General features: G+C 40.2%; 1 protein-coding gene across 2 annotated transcripts in view; it reads right to left on the reverse strand.

Annotated features, from left to right (window-relative positions):
* Positions 1-284: 284 nt before the first annotated feature.
* pyroxd2 (pyridine nucleotide-disulphide oxidoreductase domain 2) overlaps positions 285-17,217 on the reverse strand; it is a 30,070-nt gene continuing 13,137 nt past the window's right edge. For both annotated transcript variants that reach the window (XM_002936442.4, XM_031906054.1), the window contains 9 exons: positions 16,552-16,649; positions 15,230-15,371; positions 12,606-12,740; positions 10,884-10,956; positions 8,111-8,267; positions 7,694-7,848; positions 6,202-6,308; positions 5,352-5,472; positions 285-437 (listed from right to left, as the gene is read on the reverse strand). In XM_002936442.4, coding sequence (XP_002936488.3) covers positions 373-437; positions 5,352-5,472; positions 6,202-6,308; positions 7,694-7,848; positions 8,111-8,267; positions 10,884-10,956; positions 12,606-12,740; positions 15,230-15,371; positions 16,552-16,649 — 1,053 coding nt within the window. In that variant the 3' untranslated portion in view covers positions 285-372. The remainder of the gene's footprint in view (positions 438-5,351; positions 5,473-6,201; positions 6,309-7,693; positions 7,849-8,110; positions 8,268-10,883; positions 10,957-12,605; positions 12,741-15,229; positions 15,372-16,551; positions 16,650-17,217) is intronic.

Below are 17,217 nucleotides of genomic sequence, written 5' to 3' on the forward strand. Positions count from 1 at the left end.
AGTAGAGTCTCACTGCCTCACAATCTGCTCTCCTGCTCCTAGTGGAATGGGACCAGTTGTGTAAAGCTATTTGCCACCCCAGCAGCAGTGTCGTCTCAAGCTAGAATCTCAGGTGCTTCTATTGGCCTCAATATTCAAAGCAAAGAGAGGACAAACACTATTACAGAAGGTGTCTTAACTCCCACTTGCACATATCATGAACAAATGCATTTGGTTCTAGTCAGAAAACACAGTAGTACAAAATGTACTGTTGCTTTAGATTAACACAGGTAGCAGACAAAAAACAAGAATGAAGACTCAACTTTATTGACGTTGAGCTGAAAAAAAAATCCATTGCAGAGTCTTCCAATAAATATCAATCTTCAGCTAAGACTATTTAAGATCCTGTAATGCTACTAAAGCTGCATTGCGTCCTGGTGCTCCCATGACACCCCCTCCTGGAATCAACAAAAAGAAAAACAAAAAAAAATTTAGAATTCACAAGTCTTTACAGATGCTACTGTGTATGTGATTGCACAGAGTGTGTGTGCATATTATTGCGTGTGTGAGTGCATATTATTGTGTGTGTGAGTGCATATTATTGCGTGTGAGTCCATATTATTGCGTGTGTAAGTGCATATTATTGCGTGTGTGAGTGCATATTATTGCGTGTGTGAGTGCATATTATTGCGTGTGTGAGTGCATACCATATTATTGCGTGTGTGAGTGCATATTATTGCGTGTGTAAGTGCATATTATTGCGTGTGTGAGTGCATATTATTGCGTGTGTGAGTGCATATTATTGCGTGTGTGAGTGCATACCATATTATTGCGTGTGTGGGTGCATACCATATTATTGCGTGTGTGAGTGCATATTATTGCGTGTGTAAGTGCATATTATTGCGTATGTGATTGCATATTATTGCGTGTGTGAGTCCATATTATTGCGTGTGTGAGTGCATATTATTGCGTGTGTGAGTGCATATTATTGCGTGTGTGAGTGCATATTATTGCGTGTGTGAGTGCATATTATTGCGTATGTGAGTGCATATTATTGCGTGTGTGAGTGCATATTATTGCGTATGTGAGTGCATATTATTGCGTATGTGAGTGCATATTATTGCGTATGTGAGTGCATATTATTGCGTGTGTGAGTGCATATTATTGCGTGTGTAAGTGCATATTATTGCGTGTGTGAGTGCATACCATTTTATTGCGTGTGTGAGTGCATATTATTGCGTGTGTAAGTGCATATTATTGCGTATGTGAGTGCATATTATTGCGTGTGTGAGTGCATATTATTGCGTGTGTGATTGCATATTATTGCGTGTGTAAGTGCATATTATTGCGTATGTGAGTGCATATTATTGCGTGTGTGAGTGCATATTATTGCGTATGTGAGTGCATATTATTGCGTGTGTGAGTGCATATTATTGCGTGTGTGAGTGCATATTATTGCGTGTGTAAGTGCATCGTGTGTGTCTGTGTGAGTGCATTCTCTAAGAGCACCAATGCATATTTTCATCTAGAGGAATTTCACCAAGTTTAGGCTGGCAAGCTACCATTATAAAGATACAGAATTGTCTTTAGGATTTCATTATCTATATCATATCCTTGATGCTAATATCCCACACTCATTATTACTTTATGGGAAAATACGCTAAATGTTGACAGAGTTAAATAAGGAAAACTGCAGCTCTCACAAGCATGCTGTGTCTTCTTATCCCAGATGCCGGGTGTCGTAATTACAGATTACCGTATGTACAAGTCAGAATACTATGCACAGTGTCGGACTGGGGTGTTTGGAGGCCACTGGGGCTACCACTTCAAGAGCCCCCCATGGCTGTAGCAAACTCCTCCACCCCCTGCCAGTCTACCCTCCCGCGTACACACCACATACGCCGCATTACACTCTTTTTACTTGCAGCCACTCCCTGTGCGCACACTGCACTGTGTTCCTTTTACTTGCAGGGAGCCAACCGGGTTTTTTCTTGGCGTCCCACTGGCCCGACCCAGATCATGTTGCTAGCTCTCAGGAGCATGGGTAAAAGTTATTTGAGCAGTATTGCTTTAAGAGTACAATCCTGATGTTCTTGGACTACAAGTGCCTTTGACAATAATTGACAATAATTTGAAATATACTAGGACTTGTAGTCCAGGAAATGTATGGAATAAGCAAACGTGTTTATATTTCCTTTTAAAAACCATGAAGCTCCCTCTGCAGAATAATTATCTATCCCAGTATGTTTTACTATGTACATATACAGTATAAAGAGTAAATACAGTATAAAAAAATGAATGTTTTGCTTTTTGAAATAAGACATAAGTAAAATATTCCAATGTGATGGTTTGTACTGTTTGCTTATTTAGTCATCTAAATACAAAACATCCAGGGAATGCATGAAAACACTCAATGCACAAATGTTAAAAGGGGACATCAAACTTCCAGCCAAATGATGCAGACTATAACAACATATTGTCATGGGTTTGGCATGCTGGGAGCTGTGGCTCGGCAATATTAGCGCTGTTTAGTTAAAGAAATAATTCTAAAAAATATGAATTCAAATAGGCAAAAGGTATGTATACTGGGGCCACCAGATTGGACTTTCTTTAGGTCTCTAGGTGAAACTCATTATGACGACCAGTTAATTTGGTGTGAAGTGTGAGTTTAACTTATTGTATTTGTAGTGTTTTTAGTATAGTTATATATTATGTGTTTACAAATTACCTATCTTGCCATTTTAGCCACCAATAGGTACACCAGCAAACTGGCTAAAGATAGACTTAAATACAGTTGCTACCTTTTTTGTGGCCCCTTACAGGCCGATGACGTGGAAGCGGGGGCAGGATATAAAATGGGCAGGTCTATAGAACAGAAGGGGGCAGGGCTATGACGCAGAGGGGGGCAAAGCTGCTAAACTGTCATGAAAACCAGAGGGAGCAGTAGGGTGAAAAAGGTAATTGGCAGGATGGAGGGAGTTGGGGTGCAATTGGGGCAAGCCAAACGCAGAACATTAGGGATTGGCCAGTTCTAAAGTATATAAGCTAAAGCACACACGTGGGTCTTTCCTTCCTGGATTTTTCAATAGGCAGGAAGGAAAGAAGATTTGCGCCTATGCAAAAGTAGGCCTGGTTGAGAGGTTATTCTCTGTTATAGATGACTTGATGAATGGCAGTAATACATTATCTAGTGAGCAGTCTGAGCTCCACCAAGGAGATTTAGTAAGTCTAGGACTTAGTCCTGAGTATACTGCACAAGAGTAGGGACCTAAGTGTACACTTAAGGGTAGAAGTTTTCCTGCCTAGGTTCCACTCAGAAGGCCTGGAAGCTTGACACTTGCAAGTCAATTACCTAATGTGCTGTGATTGACCCCTGAGGGGCATTAATCCCTGAAGAGTGTTTGTGAATATGTATGCTAACACCTTAACTGTGTTAACTCCAAGTCATCTGAAAATGTACTTGTCAATATAGAAGTTATTAACCACTGGCATCCATTTAAATGTCTCTGCCTGAGAGATATAGTTTTACAACACCCTTCCTTATGGATATGGCTAATGAAAATTTTAAGAGTTGGCAATATACTTATTCCTCAAGTTTCTGTGAAGGGTTTCTTGCTCATCCCAGCTCCATATCAGCTTACAGGGCTTCTATTGTTTTTATTATCCCATTACGGGAAGACAGAATGGGGCATGGGCAAGCACTCAAATGGTTAAAGAGGGCCGAAGACTTGTAGTGCACATCGCATAAAATATTATGTGCATCTATGGCAAGTCCTGCAAGCCTTGCTTGGCTCTCCACCCATCAGTTTTTTGATTTACTATTTTTATAATTATACACCCCCGCATACAGAATTCTAAAAAACAAATTTCTACTAATTAATCTAGTAATGACAAGTCATTAAACCACTGACTGCCAAGCTAGTAGAATCATAATGTGGTTAAATGAGCCATTTGCATTGAATGTTTGCAGCCTGAGGAGATTTAGTAAGGACCTGCAGATGTATTTGGTGATGCTTTCTAATGGACAAATGTAATAGAGTCAGTTAGAAATACGGCTCAGAAGAAGAGCAAACCGATTAATATAATTCACCAGTTGCCCAGAGAATAGAGAAAACTGCCCGAACCCCCAGTTCTTCTCCCCATCTTTTTTACATAACATTTGCTTTTTAAGGGGAAAATGTTACTCAGTAGTGCCCCTTTCAAATATACAATAAATCTTACTGGATTTATACAAAAAAGAAACAGAAAACAAACAGAGCCTTCACTCACCACTCAGCTGTTGGTTACTGCCATGCTTGGCTGCACTACATCCATTGGTGATGTGTATTTCCCAACCTGCCCCCAGCCCTGATCCACCCTCTCTTCATCCCATGCCCAACCTGGCTCGAGATTGGGAAGGGGTTGCAGAGGTAGGACAGGTTGCAAGTAATTCTTGTGACTAGTTTTGCCCAAAAACTGCCTTTGACCCACCCTTGGAGCCGGAATGTCAGGTAAGCCCACATATCTTGTGGATTTCGGGCTAAATCAATGCCCCCACACTCATTTCCAACCAGTGCACCTCCTGTCTGCCTCTTCACTAACCACATAATCAGGATGCCTCATATCTAAATAACAGATAATAATACTTCAGGTGCTTACCTCTTGGCTTGGCTGCATCACATCTAGACGGCAATGTGCAGTTCTGCAAATAACAAACCAGCGGCTTGTCCTAACCCACCCCATCTCAACCTAGGCCCAACTTAGCACAAGACTGAGAAGGGTCTTCTGATCCCACACCAACCTGTCTATCCGATGAAGGCTGCATTGGGAGGGGAGGTTGCAACTGGTGAGGACCTTACGATTAGTTTGGCCCCCAACCTGTCTGTGACTCCAAGTGCTAGGTTGCCAGCCCGAACCTGCCTGCTACATCATTAAACCCACAATCTATGATTTTTATAGGTTTTGGCCCAATATCTGTCTTCTAGGCTCCGTAGATCAGTGATCACCCACCAGAACCATGCACAGTGGCAACAAACCATTCGCCACATCATAACCCTGCCCCTGATGTCATCCACCTCTCCCCCCACCATCCCGCCCCTGCCCGGGTTTCCCCTTGGAGGAAGGTGGCAATCCTACATGTGATTAGTTTGAAATCTTTGTGTCAAACATTTGCCCAGTCCTCCATTTGCAACTAAAAATTAACAGCAAATATGGTTGGACCAATCATACTACCTTTACTCAATATTTGATACACCAAATATGTACTCGCCCTATATCTTACCCTAATCGCCACCCTGCCTGGGTTTCTCTACCCCTTTCACAGTTTGCAAATTTTCACTTTAGAATGTGCAAAGCATAATAAACAGATTGCGTTAATAAATTCAAATAAATACCTGGGTGTGAGCCACTGCCACATAAATAAAGACTGGTGATGGGGGTCCTATAATTTGAAAATGTGGGCACTGGACGTGAAAAGTATAACTGATCTAATGACATGCTTCCATGGAATATATTCTGTAAGAAAACAAGGAAAGAAAAGAGACATCTAAGCATATATGTCAGGCTTGCTGGCCCATAGTTTGCTGGCAGTGATCGCTTTCTTTCTATGGCTTTGCTAAGTCTCCTCAAACATCCAATAAAACCTTTGTTTTGAAGTCTTATTTCAATCTCCATTAGTAAAACATTTAAATAGGGTAATCACATGAAAATGTAAGAGAAGGCAGTTTCACACAATTACACGGTTCTAATGTTTTACCAGTCGAGATTCAGACAGACTTCAGTACAAAAGTATTTTGGATGTTTTGTTGCCCAGGAGACTTTGTACAGCAACGAAACATCCTTAATTCACCTTAAAAGTAACATGTTTTATCTGTGGTTCAAACAGCAGCCTGTGCCCATAGGACTCCTGTTTGACTGCAAACCAATTTGTTTTCTATTTCTATGAACTACGCCCAAAATTCAACATATTCATCTAGTTAATAGGAACGTAACTGCAATTCTTCATTCTAATTTGTACTATTAAAAATACAATTTTGTTTGTGATGAAACCATTCTGCTGATGACTGCTGTTTAGAGCCTTTATATAGCAGCCTTTGCTAATGTTTACTACTGTACTTTAAATGTGATTTCTGCTGCAGAGGCAATCTTATTCTGATTATATAGCTGACCTCCATACTAGGCAGCTTTGACCTTTCTGAACATAGTCAAATACTATATAAGCCAAATCTTTTCTACTGTACTTACTCCTCCGGGAAGTCCAAATATTCTTTCCAGATCCGGTGGGGTAAGAATGTCCCTTCCTATTACAGAAGACTTGAAACCAGGAGCATATTTCTCTATCCAATCAAATACTGCAAAAGAACAGAACTCACATAAATAACAAATTTAAAGGAGAAATCACTGATGGATTGACCCAACAGAAAGGTTGCCATTTTAGCTTGTTTGGAACGTTTGGATCAAATGTTAGGCACCCCCCAGTGATTGTAATCACTTATCGGATACACAGGGCCGGTGCTCCTGTTAGCAGAAAACTGCACCGGCTCAGGGTATTTTCAGTGAGCACCACGGAGCGATCTTCTTTTTGCTTTTTCTTTCTTCAGTATCCTTGGGCCAACCTATGTGCAGTAGTGTGAAAAAAGAAGAACAGGATCGCTCACTGGTGCTTGCTGAAAAGTACTCCTGCCCAATACAGGAACACCAGGTCAGGGTATCAGGTAAGTGTGGGGGATGCCTGACATTTGGCACCCTGCAGTGATTTAGACTTTCCATCTTCTTTAATGTATGAAAATGTATGCACTAAACACTATGAACTATGAATCTGCCATACATTTGATGATCCACTCAATTGCCAAGTTCACCAAACAGGCACATTTTGGTCCATTATGACCTTGGTTAATCCCTCAGGCCAACAATCGCATCATAACAGAGGCCAAAGCAGGACTTTAGGGATAGGATTGCATCAGGCTTATAGAGGTGAATTCATAAGGCTATAGAGGTGAATTCATAAAGGTGCTTTTGCTGTTGATGGGGTCTTTCATTTTTTCATGATGCACTTCAGCCAGAAAAAAAACATCATGGCATAGACCCAGAACCATAAATTCAAGTCATGGTTTGCAAATGTGCCCTATTTTAATTAACCATATCACAAAAACTGGACAGGCAGTACCAACAATGATGGTTCATCTGAAGTAAAAACATATATTTATTAGGTATTACATGTCCATAAAAAGCCTGACGTGTTTCATGCTGCAAGGCAGTTAGTCATAGGCCATTTCATTAGCACCAATAGTTAGAAAGCATGACTTATGCTCTTTTAATGGCTGATCACCATAGAATAATGTATTCTCCCTATTGTAGATAACAGCAAAATGAAGGACTCTCTAAAAGGGATGTACATTTCCTCTAAAACTGACTCTTTTGCACCCCACAGCTTTCCAAAGTTAATTACAGAAATAAGTTCCCAGGCAAAACCCTTGTCTGCTCTAGGTCAGCCATCGCCAGGGGCACCATCAGTTGGACACAGAGTGTATTGCTGTCAGGGTCCCCAAGGCAGAGGGGGTCCAGAGATAGAAAGTTGTGATTCGTAGGTTGCAACATGATTGGGATTTGTAGTGTCAGTAAATCTTTAAAAACCTAAAAAAAGCTGCTGTGTAATTTCTGGGTGATGAGTAATTATATGTTATGAGAAACAACAGACAAGGGATGGTCACAGCTTGCTTAGACCCGGTACATTTACCTGTGTCAGCGTAGCGGTTTCTCTCTGCCTCATTCCACTGGCAGCCTCCAGAAAGGGTGTAGGGCGTATACTGGGTGAAGAGAGAAATAACGTGGCATCCTGGTGGGGCAAGTGTGGGGTCCAGTACGGAAGGAATACAGAGTTCTATCATGGGTCTGTGTTTCAAAACCACAAAAAAACATGATTTGCCTAAAAAGGCTAATGCATATATTTTCCAAGTATATAGACTTATGTAAGAGAGCACTTATGACTGGGCACATGGCAGCTCTGAAAGAGAGCACACAGTTAGCTACTATAAAAGGTCTGGGCCTGGGATAAAATCTTAATTATATAAGCTTAATAAATTGACACCCTCATAGTGTTTGTTATTTTCATCTTCTTTAAATTGTATATATTTCAGCTTAAAACTCCAAGTACCTGGTAGAAGGAATTCCTCTACTGGCTTCCTCATAGGCATCATTGAGTAGCTGCATGTCCTCGCTGTTCAGATGAATGGAACACTGATGGTGTGGCATTGCTTCGCCATTGTTCCTGTTTGGTGCAGCCAAAAAGTTTGGCAGTCGGTCCACAGCCACTGCCATTGGAAGCCATAGGGAGACCAGCATTATAGGTTATTATCATGCTGCTCAGCATAGCATATTTTATTTGTACGCTTGCATATGTGAGCCTCCATTCATAAATCAAAAATAATTGCTTCTTACTAGACACAGATTCGGAAAACCTTCCATGATGCTTTGGGGAGGAAAAGCAGATATACTGACATAAAAAAGCTAATCTTTTAGGCATTGGTACTCTAGTGTATTCAACTCATGATGCAAAAGCCTGCACTAAACAAAATATATGCTCTTCTGGAGACATTATGAATATTGATGGAACAAAAATAGTTTTATGATGCAATATTTCATTCCCTTTCCTGGCATCAGACGAATCTGAATTAACTACATACAATTGCTTACAGTGTGACTTTTACAGCTCATTCAGTGTTTAGAGCTGAGCGATATGATATTCATTTTACAACGGTAAGAAATCAATCTGAGGAGAGGGTGAAAAGACCATTGGCTTCAGCACATTTGTAATGCTGAAAAATACATTTGTCTCCTTTCTAACCTAGAGAAATACAAGGTGGTTTGTTTATTAAAGGAGATGCAAACCTTCCATAAAATTGTCTCTATGCACTCCAAAAATTGCAAGAAATCCAGGTTTAGGGTGGCCACATATATGTATCATCCAATCGTGTGGCTCTCAAGCCAATGATTGGATCATAATTGCTACCAATGCAGGTTGTTGGGAGAGGACACATCAACATGACAATGCAATCCTCACCCCGATGATAAAATCAAGCTTGTGTGATGGATTTCTGCCTAAATTTTTGAACAATAAATCGGTTGGACAGGCCTGTCGACTGGAAGGACCAGTTTTGATTGGAGACAGAGTTGGCAGCTTATTAGCTTGTGTATGGCAACTTTTAGGCTGAAATATTTAGGACACGGACTTCAGGTTTTTACCTGGGAAATTGTGAACTGAAGTTTCCCAAACCCAAATTTTTGAGAATTATTAAGCACAAGAAACTCAAAAACTCGAAGAAAAAATTTGGCACCACAAAGCGGGCGAGTTCATGTAGAAGTCAATGGAAGTTGTATATTACAATTTTAGTCTATTTTTCACATTGATTGTTTATTTTTTCACTTTGAAGATTCGTTTGAGGTTTGAAGTTGTTGTTTATCATTTATAAGTTTCGAGTTCTTCTTAAATAAATGCACATTTCAGATTTTTAAGTTTTATTGAATTAAAAAAAAATTCAAAAATTTAAACTTTGATAAATCTGCTCTTAAAGGTGGCCATACACCATAAGACTCATTAGGCGAGGTCGTCAAACAAGAGGATCTTTCCCCCAATCCTAGGGCCAAATGATCACATTACAATGAAGTGGATATGAGAAGTAGCAAGGACTACATCAATGAGCCGATGCAGTCCTTGATCCGGCTGAAAAATCAAGCCTGCCCAATCAATACGAGCCTGATTTTTGGTCAGATATCGATTGGGGAGGCCTGTCAGTGGGCCCTATACACAGATAAGCTGACAAATTGGTCTGAAGGACTCAAATTGGCAGCTTAAATCTGCATGTATATGGCCACCTTAAGTGTTCAGCAGAACTGCATTTTAAAGTTATTTGTTTAAAAAAGACGGGATAAGTGTAAGCAACAAACTGTTTAGATCATTTAGATGACATTGTTGGAACTGTTCATTATATCTACAGCCTGCTGCAGTGTACAAATGCAGGCTGATTAGAAAGTACATGTTCTATCAACACTGCTACTGCTACTACTTCATTGGCCTTTATTCAACCTAAGATAATATGGGTAATTTACAAAGCAATGAGTGCAGGTAGCAATGTATTCATGGCATTATTCTATTCATGAGGAAGGGGAAGGCATGTTCGTGTCCCCACCCCGTAGTGCCACCCTTGGAGGGTATAGGGGGTACTGCCCTGTGGCACTGGGGGTCCATGAGATGGAAAGGTATGATTCATGATTCATGAAATGGGCAGGGCTTGTTGGTGAGCTGGTGTTGTTTGGATGGTTTTGCCATAAATGAGTAGTGGTTGGGTGTGCAAGGGGCATTCTTTTTCATTGGGTCACATTTTAATTGTTGGCAGGGCTTATGGCTCACAACTCACTGGGCCCAGGTAACTAGTGGCCTAGTATTTGGGGCCCTTATGGGAAGAGCCCTGTATTATTGGCCCCTTGATTACCCTGCCACCCCCTGCCCCCAAACTGCATGTTTAGACAAACAAGTTAAGGAGTGCTGGCAGACGCAAACCACAACAGAGCCCTGTACGTAGGGCAAGCAGTAAGGAAAGGGCTGCCTTACACCTGCTGGCACTGCTATCTGCATCTAGAGAAGGGCTCCCAATTCAGCGTTAGGTACAGAGTGCAATCAGACTCTAGGGTTCTAGTAAATAGCCCCTAATTTGTACTTTTAAGCAAGGAGGTTATAGATGATCACAAAACAGGTCAGATAAGCCAAGAGTTCTGGGAAACGGAAACCAAAGCAGGTCTCATTGGATATCTATTACCTCTATAAATAGGAACATCTGTTAGTGTGTTGTCTTTGTATTGCACAGTTAAATATGGAGCATATTTTTACCCTTCATAAAAACATGATGGCAATTAAGTCTCAATTAACCTACCGTTAATTTTGGTAACTGGAGATTTTGCATTAAACTGTGAAATCATTGTCATAAAATCCGCTGGCAATTGTTCCTGAGGATATAAAAAACGCAGAGAGCATAACAGTACCATCTTTCATCCGCGCCATGGAAACAGTAGGTACTTGTACAGTTATAGGAGGAATAATTACGCTGTCATTGTACAGTAATGACAAGTCAGATTGGAATCTATTAGAGATCACCAACGCAGCAATATGACTCATATTTGGCTACATCCTCCAGTAAGAGCTCCGAGAAAGCTTTGGCTGCCAGAACCAGCATTTGACTGGGAGCCAACTAAAAAGAAAAATGTCCCTGTAACACATAATACTCTCATTATCCATTAGATCAGGTTGTAACACAATTACCAAGATGCCCTGAGGGGAAGACAATAATATTAGCTGAATATAAGGTTCCCTGAAGGAGATTGTAGTATATATTATTTCTAATAAATATACACTTATAGGAACACTAATGGAAAAATATAAATTGTATCTGTATGCTAACATGCCAGTTGTAACATACATGCATTCATACATAGAAATGATGAGTTACACTTCCATATATAATTGTCTCTTTTTGTTTTTAGCATAAGGAAGTTATTTATATTTGACTGATCACTTCCTGCTGTTCCCTAGCAACGATGATTACAGCTTCCTGGCTCAGCTGTGCAGTCTAAATTAAAGGAAGATGCCTAAAGGGGAACCTATGCACCTGATAAGGGCTCTGCAGGCTGATGGCATTCAAGGAGAAAAATTGTCTTCCAATAAAATAAATATTTTATTTGCTCAGCTTCAAAAACATCAGAGCCCTAATGGCATTTAAGGACTTGACTGGGGTAACGATCAAAGCAGAATGGGGGAAATTAATAGAATGGGCTGAAAATATACATATAGCGGGGTAATTGCAAAAATAATCAAGATTTTTTCTAGCCTGCAAAAGTTTTAGTGAAAAAAACACCCTTTAGGTTCCATTAATGTAGTTACTTTGGCCATTTTTTCTGAAAATAAAAATATAGCTGGTTAATTGTAAAAATAATCAAGTTGTTGCAAAAAAAACCATACTTTAGGTTCCAATTTAAAGTTATATTAAAATAATGTTATTCTAAGCCTATGGGGGAAGCGTAGGGCCATAACTCTTTCTTGCAAAGCCAGGTCTGTTGACATCCGTTTGGACAGCTATGGTTTAGTGCAGTGCTGTCCAATTTATTACATTTACTAGGCCAATGATATCTCGTACAGCATATTACAGGGCCAGACTTAAAATAATGATGTTATATAGTGAAGTCTATGGAGCAGACTGAGGGCCTTAAAAATCTTTGCACCCTATGAAATAGAACAACTATCACATAATACCTGGCTTATATGCATGTTCCTTTATAGCCATTTGGTGCTATAAATTAATTTGGACAGGCATGAGCTTACACACAGTTATATTAATATGGCTTGTAGCAACTCAAAAATGTCATTATAAATGTATGTACAGGTATGGGATTCATTATCCGGAAACTCAGATCAAAATTACAGAAAGATTCCTTTTCTGGAAAACCCCAGGTCCCGAGCATTCTGGATAATAGGTCCCTTACCTGTATTAGAAAAATAAAACTCTACAGAGTTTCATCGATTTGACTGACACCACAATAAGTTCAGCAGATGGCCAACAGGAGCAACATATTCGTAAATAACTTGCTAGTACCTTACTTACCTTTGGAATTAGATTTGAAAATGTGTGGTGTGGTGATGCATTAGACAGTACCAGTCGGCTCTGCACCTCGGTCCCATCCTGTAGAACTACACCACTAGCCTTCCCACTTTGGTCCACAAGAATCTGTTCCACCACCTTAAAACAAATAAATATAAAACAAACATGTAGTTTGCTTATATGCTTAATGGTGATGTGATAATGAATGGCTCAGGAGTACTTGATCCATCTAAAGTTTTTGTCCCTTTTACGGATAAAACTGCTGGGTCCAAGATTATTAAAGGAGAAGGAAAAGAAAAAACTAAGTAAGCTTTACCAGAAAGGTCAATGTAAATACAGCCATAAGCACTCACAGAAAAGCTGCACTCATCTATCAAAAGAAACACAGGATTTCTTGTTTCCTTTTTTTGTAAACATGTTCTTCAGTATCTGACATCCTCTCTTGGAAAAATCCTTCATTCTAGGGACAGAGTCTGTGCTGCTCTCTCCCTTCTCCTGCCCCCCACCTATAAGAATTTATAAGAACTCACTCCCCCCTCCCAACAGAATGTGTGAACTGAGCTACCAAGGCTAGAGCTGCAGCAGGAAGCTACAGAGACCAAGCTAAAATGGCAGCTGCAATCTTAAACAAACTGAGGGAAATTCTAGCGTTTTGCAGAATATGACTAAAGGTCACTTATGGATGCAGTATTGATAGTCCATGATTAAAGCAAGGGGCACAGTTTGCTGTAACCCATAGCAATTAATGAGATACTTACTTTTAAAAAGGTCATTAATAAATGCTACCTGCTGATTGGTTGGTATAGGAAACTAGACCTATAGGAAAGTTTGAACTTTTTATTACAATATCCCCAGTATCTATTCCTGACTGCGTTCCAAGTCCAGCCTTTGCACTTAAAGCAGCAGATAGAAGAACAGGTCCGTTCCCCCAATTCTTTCAAATTATCTGGGAACCTGAAGCTGTGCACATCCCTGCCAATTTACTCCTCAAATCCCCTCTTTTCATCCAGGTCCAAGTATTGGTCACCTCTGTGACTGAACTTATAATCACTGTAGGTCAGACAAGTCTATGCATTGTTCTTGTGTAATTATTAGTTGTGCAACCACTAAGCCCAGGGATCCATTAGTGTTCCGTGCCCATATGCAAATTATCTTGAATCTACTGAACATGGGAGGTGAAAGTGGACAATGCTTATGTAACACCCACACTGGCACCTTTGCACTTTGCACGCAATTTACATTGGGATAAATAAGCAGCAGTACTGATGTTTCTTTGCCTTTAGCGGGGGTGCAGAATTTGGCAGTAAATGCTAAAATCCTGGGGTTCTGTGAAAGAAATCAGTGTGGGTAAAACATGGCAAATTACACAAATTAGTTTTTGCACATTTCAGGTTTAGCAAGAGAGACCCATAAATTATATCTGAAATCAACTTTAAATTGAAGTGAATCAAACATAACCCATGTGGTTTCACCCCTATAAGTTTCCTCTTTGTACTATGGATTTATGCGCCACGGCCCTCCCTCTACTGATGGCTACAACCTCTACCATCAATATGTAAATAAAAATATTAATTTAGATTTATTACCAGTTGTAATTTTACCAAAGATACTAGCCAAGGGGCTACTTCTGAGTTTGGGGTCTGGAAAGGGGACTTAAAGCTTCCCTACCACTACATATTGTGCACCACCATGCTCTCCTAAATTTCAAATTACAAATTTCAGTACACTCCATTTAGATCTATAGTATATCGTATTGCACTATTCTCCAGTTAGAAACATACCTATTAGTGCTCATCATTAGATATCCAACATATTGAGATTACTGTGTGATTTGTTTTTAATTGCCAATATGAAACTGTAATTAAATCGGCCAACCCTAATTGCAAAAATATCTGAGAATGCTTCGTAACAATGAACATGTGGGGGTGTATGGGTGAGAATACTTTATAGAGTATTGGGTGGCATTCAGGGACAAATGTGTGAGTGAGTGAAAGAACAAGTGAGTGGAAAAAAGAACCGGTATAGAAAGGTTTACTGGTTGCTCTGCTTTTACATTACAAATAGAACTAGAGGCTGGAATTACTAAACAGGACCCTGTCACCTGAGGCACTTTATCGCCTGGCAGGAAATCTCCTCTAGCACCGACAATGAAGCACCCAACAATACCTGCCCCTTCACTTTAGTTGGAAAACACATTACATGTGGCAATCCTGGGTAATGCGAAAGGAGGTATTTTTGACCTGGGATTACTGCATGTCAAGCACATTACATTCCTACTAAAGTAAAGAAGCAGGTTTTGTTGGGAACTTTACCACCCATGGGAGAGGAGATTTCCCACACTATTGCGCTGAGTGTCTATTCATTTGAAATGAAGAATTGTGCACAACTGACACAAAGCAAACCTGGAGCTGCCACCACAGTAATTCCAGGGTTCCCACAGCAGACCAATAGGTGCCACAGGTGCACCCAAAGAACCACATGCTAATAATACATTTTGGCAAGGAACACCAGAAATGACATCAAGCACTACAAACAATATTCACATTAAGCCCTTGCCTAGGACTGTCTTACAGCAGAGCCTGCATTAGGGGAAATCAAGGCAAAAGAGTAAAATCATGTGCACATACCTTCTCTGTATAGATCTCAGCCCCAGATGCTGCTGCAGATTTGGCAATGGCTTGGGAAACCATCCCCATCCCTCCTTCTACGTATCCCCAACAGCCTTTCTTCCCTTCCAACTCTCCCATGACATGATGCAAGAGCACATACCTAGGACAATTCACACTGTATATTCACTATGTGATCTTTTTAAGGTGATATTATTGTATGCTCATTTCTAATGATGTTTACTGTTTAATTGAGGGATTGCATACATTAAATTATTTCCTTCCACTAAGAGGAACCCAGTTAAGTGGCATCTAAGTCACTGACCCATGAATGCTGTTAGTGCTGTTTTCCTATTACATCAGCTTACTGCTACACTGCTATAGCATTCAGCTGCCCAAAGAACATAATTAAAAACTGTAATTTACATGCACCCAACATGTAGGAGAGTGGCACCCATATTCCCCTCAGCTTCCCCAGTACATACCGATGGTAGTGTCCGGCACTGGGTGGAAACATATTGTATAAAAATGATGCCTTAGGTATTGGACCACATGCCCAGACTGGCAATATGTGGGTTCTGGCAAATACCAGAGAAGCTGCTGTAAGATGTGACAGTTACTATGTATTGTACCGGTGGGGGGCTGAGGGGGGGTGGACATCTGTGTACTTGAAATGCCAGGGCTAATTTTGAATCCCAGTCTGGGCCTGTTGGACCATGATGCCCTATTTCCTGTGACTCCTTGGAGAGTGAGTCTCTGGCCTGTCTGCCTACCACCAGTCTCTGTTCGGTGCAGCTTGCTCCTAATAGCAGCAAGTTACATCAAACAGGTTGACACAGTCATTGTGTGTCAATTTATTATTTAAATAGGGTAATAATACATTTATTATAAGATGCAGTTTCATACACAATCCTATATGTCTGGTTTGTGATATTGTTAATTTCTTTGTTGATATATCAAAATCTACCAAGAAAATGTTCAGAAAAAATAAGGCTTATATTATTGCACTGAAGTCCTTTTAAAGTCAAATAGAGCATTCAAAGACATGACAAAAGCTAAAGTCAAAGTGAATTAGTGCCTTTAATAGCTCTTGTCTGGGCCTGACATATCTTTTCAGAGTGGACCAATAGCTGACCCGCATGTGACACTTACTTATGGCTCCAGTATAAAGTCACTTCAGAAGGAGAGTAAATAAATCAGAGTGCATTTCTGCTGTGCATTGCTGTATAACTAAAATGAATATCGATTCTGCTTAGATTTAGAACAGCTTGGTACTGACCAGGAGAAGAGAATAATATAAAACAATCTGGATGGTTAGATGTCGGAAAATGCTCTTCACATACCCACTTCCAGGGGTCTCCGGACTTGCCATGGCTCCAATTACAGCATCTGTAGCCAGTGTACATTTCAAAGGCTCCGACTCGAACCACTGATCAAGGATCTGAGACAGAAAAATACAGAGATTGTAAGTGATTTGTTATGGAGAAACCATGGCCCTGCAGCTACCTGAGTGATTGCTGGGGAGGCCGACTGCTGAGCTGCCTGGGATGGCCAAGATGCTTTACAATTTATAGATTAATAAGAGTTTATGGCCTTCATATGGGCTCTGGCTTAAACTGTTTAAAGAATTACATTTTCCCCTACTTCAAAAAATTATATATATATATATATATATATATATATATATATATATATTCACACACAGTACATACTTTTATATGTACTATTTATGACGATGGTAGATGAGTAACTTAATTCTTGCTAAGGAGCAGCAGAGCAGGAGTGCAGTGAAAGGCTACCCTTTGTCTGCCATTCCAAGTAGACCAACTGCACCATTCCCATGCAACACCCTTGTACTATACTTGCACTAATACTTAAACAGAGATTCATTAAAATTGAACTTTAATTTTTTTGACCTGGAATTACCTCATGTAAAACACATTACATTCCTGCTAAAGTAAAGAAGCAGGTATTGGAAACTTTACCACCCATGGGAGAGGAGATTTCCC

The sequence above is a fragment of the Xenopus tropicalis genome, chromosome 7 (assembly GCF_000004195.4).
Source record: "Xenopus tropicalis strain Nigerian chromosome 7, UCB_Xtro_10.0, whole genome shotgun sequence".
NCBI classification, from domain to species: Eukaryota; Metazoa; Chordata; class Amphibia; order Anura; family Pipidae; genus Xenopus; species Xenopus tropicalis.